General features: G+C 43.4%; 1 protein-coding gene across 2 annotated transcripts in view; it reads right to left on the reverse strand.

The window, feature by feature from the left end:
• The window catches only part of optc (opticin), a 37,490-nt gene extending 26,063 nt beyond the window's left edge, over positions 1–11,427 (reverse strand). The window contains exons 1-2 of one of the 2 annotated variants that reach the window (XM_063910770.1): positions 11,281–11,427; positions 5,526–5,750 (exon numbers count right to left, since the gene is read on the reverse strand). In XM_063910770.1, the coding sequence (XP_063766840.1) occupies positions 5,526–5,723 (198 nt within the window). In that variant the 5' untranslated portion in view covers positions 5,724–5,750; positions 11,281–11,427. The remainder of the gene's footprint in view (positions 1–5,525; positions 5,751–11,280) is intronic. The other variant, XM_063910769.1, reaches the window with a different exon arrangement.
• Positions 11,428–12,782: the final 1,355 nt, after the last annotated feature.

The following is a 12,782-nucleotide window of genomic DNA, read 5'->3' on the forward strand; positions in this document are numbered from 1 at the left end:
TCCCTGGCTTATTGAATGGGAGAACAACTGCTGTTTTCCACAAACTTGGTTTATCTCCTTCTTTCCAGAAGAGAAGCAAGGCAGGGTACCACTACTGTGGAAGGCATCCTGTGTGGTACCCGTGCCAAAGACCCCCACCCCAAGGACTTCAACAGCTACCGGCTGACATCACAGCTGATGAAGACCCTGGAGAGGCAAGTCCTTGGCCACCTTCGGCCCATTGTGAGACCATCGATGGACCCGCTGCAGTTTGCCGTTATTTTCCTGCTGCAAAGGTCTCCCACTTGGAGAAGGCTGGGGGCACTGTGAAGATCATGTTTTTTTTATTTCTCCAGTGCCTTCAACACATGCAGCCCCTGCTCCTGGGAGACAAGCTGCAGCTCTCGGGGGTGGATCAGCACCTCACCTCCTGGATCCTGGACTACCTCAATAACCGTCCACAGTACGTGAGGAGGGGGTCAATCAGACACCATCATCTGCAGTACGGGGCCCCCCAGGGGACGGTGCTCGCATTTGAATGAAAATTAAGGTCTCTTTAGGGTGGGTTTTCAGGTGTTTGTTTACATTTGTGGTGTTGCCACAGTATTTATTTATTTTTTCTGCAAAAATTGCAGCTTGCAGTGTTTTGATATGCAACTAAATAAAACCAAACAGCGCTCCTTTTCCTCTCTGCCATCATGCAGCTATCAGCGCACTGCTGGGTCACGTGACTGCACGGCGGCAACACTCACAGTAAAGCAGAGGAGGGGCAGAGGGAGATGAGCGGTGTGTGCACATGCAAAACCACTATGATATAAAGGCAGAAGTGTACTGAACAGTGGTATAGTGGGGATTTGTGAGGGTACGCTATTTGTGACGTCACCCCCCAAACACACACACACACACACACACACACACACACACACACACACACACACACACACACACACACACACACACTCCCACCCAAAAAGCCATACATATATTCAGCTTCATCACATCCACGTTCTCGTTGTTTTTTTTTTGTCTTGTTTTAAGTGTCAGGTTGATGGCGATTATCGAATGTTCATGTTATGTTCATGTCGTAGCCAATATAGGTCACGGCATACTGGGGATGTCTTATGTAGCCTATGTAGGTTGTTCTCACCATTGCCAATATCTCCGGATTTACATTTGAGTTGTAAGCTATTTTTTTTATTTTTTTTTTTAGTTGTAGCCTAAGCTATTTTATATTTATTATTTTTTTATATATCACGTCGGGAGAAGTGGGTGGACGGCGTACCCCCGCGTCCAACGCCCACTACACCCCTGGTACTGAATCTATAAAAGAGAAACTGAAACTTAAGTATCGATCTCATCGCGCAAGTATTGATCGATACTGATACCAACGCTGGTATCGATACATCGATATTTTAGATCGATCTGCCCACTACTAGCTACTGTTTGCTGTGGTTGAGGGCTCTGGGGAGCATGAGTAAGTTACTTGTTTGCTGTGTGTGGTTTACAGTGACAACACCTGGTGAGTATTTTGTAGTGCACTAGCTTACTTAAACTAGCCGGCCACCCCATTTACAGACCTCTACCCACCAGGGTTTCCGCTATGATTTTTTCTTGCTCTGGTTCTTCGCCGGTAAAATATCCCGCAGTTGTTGTTGTTGCCGCTTTATGCCACAATAACATAGCACAGTGGTTCCCAAAGTGTGGGTCGCGCCCCCCTAGGGGGTCGCGGAGTTATTGCAGGGGGGTCGCGGGGGAGGGGTACGGTTTGCGTGAACTGCAGAACCGCGTCTGTTGTTAAGGTGGCACGTAATACAGTTGTTTAGTCTACATGCCACCATGAGCCTATACCACCTTAACTAACGGACCACTCACCCTGGGGTGCGTTTCCCAAAAACGTTTTGATAACAGTAGCCATGCGTGAGTCTGAGAACTGAACATTTTAAAATGGAAAAGTTTTTAACAGCGGGTCCAATCGAGCGTAAGCCTAGTTTACAGTACGAGCCATCAAGCACTCCGACTCAGAAAAAGACGAGGAGATATGACGAGGTGTACATCGGGCTGGGCTTCACTAGTACGCTGGTAGGTGGTGAGGAAAGACCGCAGTGTGTTCTATGTTTAAGAGTGCTAGCCGCTGACAGTCTAAAACCCAGCAAGCTTAAACGTCACCTGGAGACCACACACCCTGAGCATAAAGACAAGCCGGCTGATTTCTTTCAGAGAAAATTAAATAACTGTCGTATCCAACAGACTAGTTTCGTAAAATCTGCGTCTGTCCCTGCCAATGCTCAGCTTGCCTCCTATAAAGTGGCCTACCGTGTCGCACAGTGCAAAAAACCACACTCAATAGCTGAGGAACTGATACTGCCCTGTGCTATCGATATGGTTGCCACTATGATTGACGAGGCAACAGCAAACAAGTTAAAAGTGATTCCTCTCTCTAACAACACTGTTGGGAGACGCATACTTGATATGTCAAGTGACATAGCGGAGCAGGTCAACGATATGGTGCGTGCAAGCACCCGGTTTGCTCTGCAGGTGGATGAAGCCACCGACAGCAACAAGGACTGTTTATTAATCACATACGTCCGATTCATTGCTGCAGGGGACATGAAAGAGGACCTGTTCAACGGGCTCCAAGCGCTCATAAAGCGTGTGTCGCCCAACGTTCATTGGACTCACTGTATGATCCATCGAGAAGCGTTGGCTTCTAAACAGCTGAGTCCCGAATTGAACGAGGTGATGACGGACGTCATTGCCACAGTGAACTACATCAAAACGCGCCCTGTTAAGGCCCGACTTTTCTCTGCGCTATGCGAGGAAATGGGATCCAATCACACAGCTGTTTTGTTTCACAGCGAAGCGCGATGGTTGTCACGTGGGAAGGTTCTGTCCAGGGTATTTGAGCTGCGGGAGGAAATTCGGATTTTTTTGGAGGAGGAGGGTCATGACCTCGCGGTTAATTACAGTGATGAAAATTTTCTTACGAAAGTTGCCTACCTCAGTGACATGTTCCAGAAATTAAATGAAAACTAAATCTGCAGATGCAAGGAACCAACACCCACCTTCCGCATCTTGCAGATAAAATAAAATCATTTTCAAGGAAATTGGAAATGTGGGAGCGGAAAATTGGGGAGGGAAACATAGACTCATTTCAGAACCTTCATGCTTTTCTTGAATCCAACAACATTTAGAACACAATCGTGCCTTGTATGAGAGCACACATCTCTGCCCTACAACAACATTTTCAGAGGTATTTTTCAGTGAAGGATTCAGCACAATATGACTGGATCCTAGACCCCTTCACTGCAGCCGCACCTACTGACTTCAGCACTGCTGAAGAGGAGCAGTTCATTGATATCACATCAGACTCCACACTGAAACTGCAGTTTCAGGCCAAGTTACTGACTGCATTTTGGATTGGGGTGGAGGAGGACTACCCACTATTGGGTGGAAAGGCAATGGCAGTATTACTCCCTTTTGCCACGTCTTATCTTTGTGAGGTGGGCTTTTCTGCAGTGGCCTCCATAAAGACCAAATACAGGTCAAAGCTGGACATTGAGAATGAACTGAGGGTGGCCATCTCACAGTTGCCACCACGATTTGAAAAGATCTGCAGTTCAAAGCAAGCCCACACTAGTCACTGAGATGTATGAAATATTTTATGAAAAAACAAATCTGGGGTATTTTTTCAAATTCAGTGCAGATGTTAAAAAGATGAAATAGGTTCAAAGTTGTACAATTTAAAAGTAAATGTAAGTTACTTTTTTTGTTATTTTGTCACTCAAGAAGAGAAGTTGCAGTTGCAAAGTTGTTAAAACAGTGCTGTTGCACACAAAACACATGAATAAATGTTACTTTGAAGTGTCTTGTAATGGTGATTATGCCCTTATTGTTTATTTGTACTGTTTGCGTGAATTTCAAAATACATTTTCAAGAAACTAAAAGTTTCGGTGTTTAGGGGGGGCTCCAAAATATGTTTAGGTCTTAAAGGGGGTCCCAGCAGAAAAAGTTTGGGAACCACTGACATAGCAACAAGTAGTCAATGTAATCAGATTAGCTTCAGCTGCTAAGCTAACAACACCTGTCTTATACCAGACAAACTTTCATAACATCGTTTTGATGCCAAACAGCGTCAATTCAGACTGAACCACATACACTGATGGGGATGGGGGGTATGCATCAGCTGCTTGTGTGACAGTCAGACATACAGTCATACTTTCCAGCGGCCACTGCTGCGAGCTAACGGCAGACTAAACGCCAGTGGAGGCATAGGCGCCGATTTATGTTTCTGCCGGTGGGTGCTCTAAAAAGTTTAAAGCCCGACCCACGACAATCTCCGTGTGTGCGGTTAAATCTCCGTGGGTGCTCGGCAATCTCCGTGGGTGCTCGGGCCCCGAAGCACCCACGGTATCGGCGCCTATGAGTGGAGGAGCAGCACTGCAGCGGGCGGTAAATGCCGCTGAACCACGGCTCTCTGGAGAGAAGTATAAGGTTTGAGAAGTAGTTCTTTAATTCAATCTGGCTTCGTATGACAAAAGCAACATGATCAACGACCCGACGCAGTCCCCGAGTGTTGTTGTTGTGAGCGGCGTTGGGGAGAAAATAAGTGAAGTAAACAGTGATGTCATGACGCAGCACCAGTAATGTAGATGTCAAAACACAAATATCTGTAAGTGTATGAGCATTATTACCGGACATTTTGACCGGCAGGTTTTGAAGTTACCAGTTTTTTACACAGTTTACCAGTTAAAAATGGGTATTTACCGGCTAACGGAAACCGTAATCACTTCCAACACTAGAACCGCAAAGGCCCCCCCCCCCCCCCCCCCCCCCCCAGCATTTTCAATTACGTGTAACTTTATTTAAAGAAAAAATCTACATCCTTTATTTTATGACTTTTCCTAATATGGTTTTATTTTTCATCTGGTGAAATATGGGGTGTGTGGTATAAAAAAAAGAAATTATTGTTATTACTGTTCTCTTGTGGTTAAAGACCAAACGATATGTGTGGCCTTATATCTGATACATGGATGTCTCCAAACTATGTAGTTGTACTGCAGCTAGCTATGTTTAGTGTCCCTTGCACATAAATTCATAATGTATAATGTTTGATTAAGTGCTATTTAAACTGTTTTTTTTATTTGAGTGTAAGTTAACTTAGTTAACTTGTAGATTTTTTTTTTTTTTAATTTTGTCAATTTATTCAATAATTTTTTAATCAAAGTTGTTGAACTTACATTTTAATCAATTATATTAATTGTCACTTTGTTGCCACAATTTTATTAAGTAACCAATGGTCTTATTGTTTAGGGTGTATGTCACCTTAGAGGGAATCCCATGACCAAAGTCACAATTACCTCAATGAGTTTATTATTAAAGGCAATTTGCATTCTCAGCATTTTGATCAGCTCCTTTCTCTTCTCATCAGAAGGATGGACACTGAGGACACTGTTTGGCAAAAGCATTGGGATTTCAAAGTACTTGTTCTCCTTACTATTCATTGTACAAATTTATAACGTATCAACCCTATTTCATCCGCTCCTCACCTCTTGGTCCAAGTCATCATAATCATAACTGTCTCCGTAAATGTTGACATCTTGGTTCTCCCAGTCCATCTCACTGTTCAGGATGTAATTTTCAAGGTCAAAAGCGTCATCATTCGTCAGACCTGTAGGGGCTGCCATGTTAGGGGAGGGGCCCATGAAGACCACGGCCAAGACAAGTGCCAACATCATCAGAGACATCCTCAGCTCAAACAAGGGGGCTGCCTTCTGTAATCAAAAGAAAAGAGTGAAGGGTCAATTTACTAATGTCAATCTGTTCATTTACTTAGTATTATGTTAAAGGTCTCCTATTATGCTATATTTTAACAATATATTGTGGGGCCATATCTATACAAAGCATGTCTGTGAAGTGTTTTGCTCAAAATACCAAACAGATTGTAGCATGCTCATCCCCCTCTATTTCAGCCCTGTTCCTGAAGTGCTGATTCTGTGACTGTTGCTTTAAATTTCAGTTGAGCTGAAGCTGGCCACGCCCTGAACAACATAATGTCTGTCTTGTTGATAAGGTTATATTTTGGGATTAAAAGTATAAGTGTAGCTATGAGTTGAGATAATTTATTGCCACAGTATATCGCAGTATTGTCAAAGAGTTGTGTTGTGTTGAAGCTGAGGAGGAGTCTTGGAATTGGGACAGCCTTGTCTAGCGGCTGTGACGTCACTTGTGTATGAATGCAGCCTCCGAATGGGGACACAGCTTGTTTGTATAGAGAAGGGGTTTTCAATTTGGGTGAATGTGAGCCTCCCCTTAGAGTAGGAAAGGACAGCCGAGGCCCCCCTTCCCCAAAATCCCGTCCGCCTGCCCTAAGCCACACACACCTCTGCAGTAAATGCCATCTTTTGTGTGTTCCAGGCAATGACGAGTTTCATTAAAAACTGATAAAATGTAAATATTTTTTAATATTGTATTTGAAGACATTTTATTTTCACAACTTTTTAAAAAGTGCATTCATAAACGATCTTTGCAACAGCAAATACCTTCAAACTTCATGCAGGTTTAATTGAGGCTACTTTCAAAATCACTGAACATCAGTAGGCCTATCCACAAGTCCAAAAATTGGCACAGTGTGTCTGGGCCTTAAGCGCACATTTGAAGGAGATGCACACCATCTCAAATAAAATCAGCACAATTGACAGCTCTCTGATCAATGAACGACAATGCTGGTTGTTCAAGGAACACATAGCATTTAACAGTCAACTGCATTGAGTGCATGTTATCAGACAAAGCAGATTCACATATTTTCATCACATTTTTAAATGTTTTCAGCCACATAAAGCCTCAGGTTTAACCAACAAACAAAATGACGCCATTCACGTCATTTGCGCTACAAGAGCGAAATCAACACTATGGCCCAACCAATTTATGCATTCAAGACAACACAACTTTGAGTTTCAATGTAATCGTCCATATCAGTGGGAACAATGAGGCCGCGCTTTAGATGTGCAGAGGTGTTCGATGCGGCCTTGATCTGTATTTGTTTTTAATCAGGGTCAGTGCGGAAAACCAACACTCACACAAGTAGGTGGAGGTGAATGGGATTAAGACTTTCATAGCCTTTGTGGAGATCTGGGGAAACTCGCTGTCCACAGACAACCAGAAACGCGTGATCGGCATTTCTCCAAGTCTCTGCTTCAAGTCCATATTCGAGCTGAGCTCGATCAGGGCCTCCTCCTCCTGCAGGCTCAGTCCATCACGGGGTGTGGCTGGGAAAGAGAACGGATTTCTCACCCACTGATTTCCCATTGCGTCCTCTCCAAAATACTCGCCAAACTGGTCACGCAACCCATTCAAATGCGCAGTGATGACCGGTTGGACAGAGTTGAGAGGCAGCCCTGTCTTCTCCGCAACATCCTCCAGGGTTGGGAACATTCTGAACCTCGTTCAAAACGAGCACACCACAAGTCCAGCTTTTTCCTGAACCCAGACACTTGGTCGTGTGCCGAAAAGACGTGGCACTCTTTGCCCTGGAGAGAGGTGTTGAGGGAGTTGATCCTATCGAAGATGTCGGAGAGATAGGCCAACATAGCAAGCCAGTTCATGTCTGCCAGATGTTTTGCAAATGGGGAGTTAATCTCTGTGTGGAAGAGGAGGACTTCCTCGCCCAAATTGCACAGCCTGGTCGGAGTGCAGGAGCAGCTGCTGGAAGTGAGTGCCCATCTCATTGCAGAGGATCGAGAACCGACGGGCGTTTAAGGCACGCGATTAAATCAAGTTCACAATCCTGGCGGCCTCATCAAGAACTGCACGCAATTCTTGGGGCATCCGTTTTGTTGCTAATGCCTGGCGATGGATAATGCAGTGTTTCCAGACAGCAGCAGGGGCAGCTGCCTGTACATGTTTAACGATACCGCTGTGACGATCTTGCCCCATCAGTATATATGCTACAACATCGGCCCCAGTCAAGGCAATTAGCCTGGTAAAAATTATTCAAGGCCTTGAAAAGTTTGTCAGCTGTTGTGCGGGCGGGTAGAGGAACGCAATACAAAAAATCTTCCTGCACACTGAGCTCTTTGATAAACCAAATGTACACCATCAATTAAGCACAGTGTGCGACGTCAGTGGACTCATCTAGTTGAATAGCGTGAAGGGGCTTTCACGAACACCGTTCAGGACCTGCTCTTTGACATCACAAGCAATGTCTGATATTCGTCGCTGGATGGTATGGTCAGAGATAGGGATCACGTCAAGTTTAGCAGCAGCTGCTTCTCCCAGCTTCACTGAACACATATATCTAGCTGCAGGGAGTAGCAATGTTTCGCCGATGTTATGGGGTTTGCCTGCCTTCGCTATACGTAGCGCGACACGATAAGATGCTTCTGTCGCCTTCATGTTAATCGTGCCAAACGACTGTATTGTGCTTTTTTGTGACTGAAAACCATCACGCTTCCTCTCAAAATACTCAACTGGCTTGTTCACTAAATTCGTGTGCTTAGTTTTAATGTGACGCCGAAGTTTGCATGGTGTCATGCTGTCATTTGCCAGCACCTCCTTGCAGACCACACACTGCGGCAGAGGTGCAGCCTCGGACCCCGACTAGGTGAAACCTAACTTTAAGTACTCAGGATCATATTTCCTACGTTTTTTGCTGGGTCCTGTCTCCTCCCTTACTGCTGACTTCTGTTGACTTGGGACAAGGCAAAGATGCATTTTACAGCTAATACACAAACAATTACCGATCTCAATAGAGCTGCATACAGATGTGTATGTTATTTATTCTTCACGCATCGCGCCTCCCCTGTGGCTCTTTGGCGCCCCCCAGGGGAGGCGCGCCTCACCTATTGAAAATCACTGGTATAGAGCATACGTGCCAAACTCATACAGCTACACGCCACTTTACAGAAGCTCATTGCCCATAAACTACATGTCCCACAATTCATCTCGTTTTGTGACATGCGCACTGAAGCGACTTCAGTCCGTCGAGTGAGGCAGTGAGTGACAGAGCTTAGTGACAGCAGCACAGCACACCCAACACGGAGCAAAGTCTGCTTCAGCAACAGAGACAAGAAACAAGAAACACTGGAACCAGAACCAAAAAACGACTGATCCTCACAGAATGTGCCGCTCTGTTAACATTCCGGTGTCGCTACGTCTCATTCAGAGACACACATGGATTTATGTTTTTCTTTTATTTATTTTTTACTTGCATTACGGTTATTTCCACTTTTGTGATTTGAGAAAGATATGAGGTCTTGACTTGCGGCTTATGAATTTGTTTTCTATATATTCAGACGATAAATACTTGTAAATACGTGTGTAAAGTTTGTGAGGGCAGGAGGAAAACTCCCGCGGTCACTGTCTCCTCTCTGTTCCTCCTCACCGCCCCTCCCCATCCCTCACAATAATGAGTGACAGGTGATACACACCAAGTCTTGACTATTCAAATATTTCAAAATTCAAATTATAAATACTTAGATAGTGCTTGATCTAAAAAAACAAAACAATAAGGCTAATTAATCTCATAAATTCATGGGATTTATTTAACAGACAGAGAAATGTAAGTGTGCACCCTCATACAGTATTTCTGTGTTTACGTGCACCAGTTTTAACGGTTGCATATTTTCCCTTGCAATTATTTGCCTTAGATTTCTGCTTTCAGATGTAGTTATTACCAAAACCAATATCCAATGCAGCAGCAATTATGTAATATAATACATTATTTTATATATATTATATATGTATATTTATATTTTCTTAAAGTTAACACAGGCGCTTTGAGTGCAACCATGATGCTAATGTGGCCCGCAATGAAATTGATTTTGACACCCCCTGGTATAGAGGGAGTAAATTTAGCAACCTGAAACACTTGCACATACAACATGCTTTAAATCTAGAGCAGTGTAGCGTGTTTGAATCCTTTAACAAAGCTGCTGAATAATGTTTGCGTTGCATCTTCGTACCTTTTTATACAATCGATCTGTATTAAATGCATTTGTTTCGTCTCCGACGAGGGAGAATAACAGCGTGACTTCAGCGCAGTCACCCAGTTTATTGTTAAGTTGTTGGGTAGCCAATAGACAGCAAAGCAAACATCACTAACTACTTGCCACGTAAATTAGCCTAACTGAACTTTACAAACGTACAGTACATACTTGTGCACTTGTGTGTCTGCTCAGTGTGGCTTCCAAAAATTACCATAAATAAATCATGAATAAAAAATGGTGTAAAGTAAACTCCGTAGCCAGCGGTTTGTACATTTCCTCTGCTTCCCTGACAATTGCTGCTGTGCAATGTGCATCTGTTCAATCAAAAGGTATTCTTTAAGGAGTTTTGAAAATATATAGCCTACTGTTTTATAGAACGGTAAGGATGCCACTCTGAGGTAGTGACTATGCTTTTGGTGGTTTGTGAGTCCGCTTTACTAAATGCAATTGTTGCACTTCCTTTTCCAATGTTGATATTTAAATTCCATCTTACATTTTTTAAAGTTTATGCAAGCTACTGTCTACCACTGCCAGTGCCGACATCACCATGGTATCCTCGCTTTAGTCATTGTGGCCAATAATCATCACACTCCAAATTCATCTTTGCTATCGCTTCATGTGACCACAATCCTAAACTCTGAAATGAATTTACATTCACATTCTGCATAACTAATGATGTATTACTATCTTATTATGTAAAATACTTTTAATAGCAGACCTGCCCGGGTCCCTTTTCCTTATTAGTGAGAAGCATTGTGGGCTGTTGGGTCATAATACCACAGGAATGTTTGCTTAGAAGGCTGCCAGCACTGTGTGAATGTTGGCCTGCTGGGATAGTTCTACAAGAGGTTTTTAACCACTCATGTCAGGTTATTCGTTACTAATATAAGCACATAGTTTTGTTTATCTGAATGGTAGCAACCAAGACCTCTGACTTTCACACAACAAAATGCAGTATAGTTGTGAACAGTTGTATTATGTAACATGTTAGGTACCTAACATGTTACATAATACAACTGTTCACAACTATACTGCATCATGCAATACACTCTTCTAGTCTCTTGTTCAGAATCCGAGCAATCCTTAATCTTACACCGCTTATGCTGCATTGTAAGCAGGTTTTAGTACACAAAAAAATAATAATATTCCCGTCACTGAAACTGAGGCACATATCGGTAATAAAGCAGTATCAATCTATTGTGTTCCAGGCAAGTGTATAACAGCAAATGATCATCACCAGACGCACTTCAATGCCACATGATTTTACCTTCCTGCATAACATGAGGAAACAAAAGAAAATAATGTAATAATTGCATACCACTTACTGCTCTGTTTCTGCTGTATGCTGAAGACTTCAACATTCAGTTGTTCTGATCCTGTTGCTATTCTTGGCTGCTTTATCCCCTGGGTGCTCTCAGACTGGTCTCAGAGTCCCTGCGGGCCCCTATGGTTCATTTGGCTTCAGAGTGGCCTGTGGACAATGCGTTATTGTAAGGTGGGAGAAGGGGGATGACGTGGCAGAAAAACAGGGGGGTTGTGCAGGTCATTTCAGTCAATGTAGACTCAGCTGTTCCCACTGCCCCCTTAAAGACACGAACACACAACACACACACACACACACACACACACACACACACACACACACACACACACACACACACACACACACACACACACACACACACACACATGCACACACACAGTTAGCAGAGAGTCACCAGAATTAGTGCTGAATCACAGTGGGTTTGTGATAACTATAGAGCCTTAGTGGCCTCCAAGAACTCATCAATGGTCCAAAAACTGGATAAAGAAATACAACCTCACATACATAAGTGTCCTCCAAGCTTGCAGGAAAGGTTGTTTTTTGTTGGTCTATTAGGGATACGGTTAGTACAGGGACACATAGACAGCTAAAAAGAAAACGAGTTGGGCAAAGACAAGGGACAAAAAACAGGGCACCAAAGCAAACCTATTGTTATCTATTGATACCACACAGTCAGTCTTCTCCCTGACAGAGACTTCTGAATCCAAAGTTATTTCTATAATTTCTTCTTTAAAAAAATCCAAATCAAAAGACATTTTTGGACTGGATTCTCTGTTTCTAAAGAAACATATTACCACTTTTACAGGGACAATTACTAAAATTATGAACACATCTTAGGGAGGGGAAATTCCCAAAAGACTGGAAGTCAGCCATCGTGTGCCAGTCCACAAATCCGGTGACACAACTGATGTGAACAACTATAGGCCCATTAGTGTTTTACCTGTCATGTCTAAGATCTCTGAGAAATGTGTAGCTGAGCAATTGACTGGACATCTTAACAGTAGTCCTTTCACACTATGCAATTCGGCTTCCGATCCAATCATTCCACTGAGACCACAAATTGTTTCCTTGTGGGAAACACAAAATCAAAAATGGACAAAGGAGGTATTATTGGAGCTTCCTTCTTAGATCTTAAGAAAGCTTTTGATACAGTCAATCATGAAGTACTCATTCACAAAATGTCTTTTAATTTCTCACCAAGTCCAATCGACTGGATGAGCTCCTATCTGTCAGATAGAGTTCAGTGTGTAAGGGTAAGTGGCCAGACATCACCACCCCTGAGGAATGAGCTAGGTGTACCACAGGGATCTATCCTGGTTGTGACATTAAAAACTCTTTAGCAACTTCGAACTCAGCGTCAATTATAGTCGATTGTGACAGATCGAGAATATGCTTCACAGCTGGTAGGAGGGGCATCAATGACCGCTAGGGGGGGCACGGCCCTCGAATGCCCCCCCTTTGCGCCGGCACTGTGTAACACCTGAATCTTTCTTTTG

This window comes from Eleginops maclovinus, chromosome 20, assembly GCF_036324505.1.
Source record: "Eleginops maclovinus isolate JMC-PN-2008 ecotype Puerto Natales chromosome 20, JC_Emac_rtc_rv5, whole genome shotgun sequence".
NCBI classification, from domain to species: Eukaryota; Metazoa; Chordata; class Actinopteri; order Perciformes; family Eleginopidae; genus Eleginops; species Eleginops maclovinus.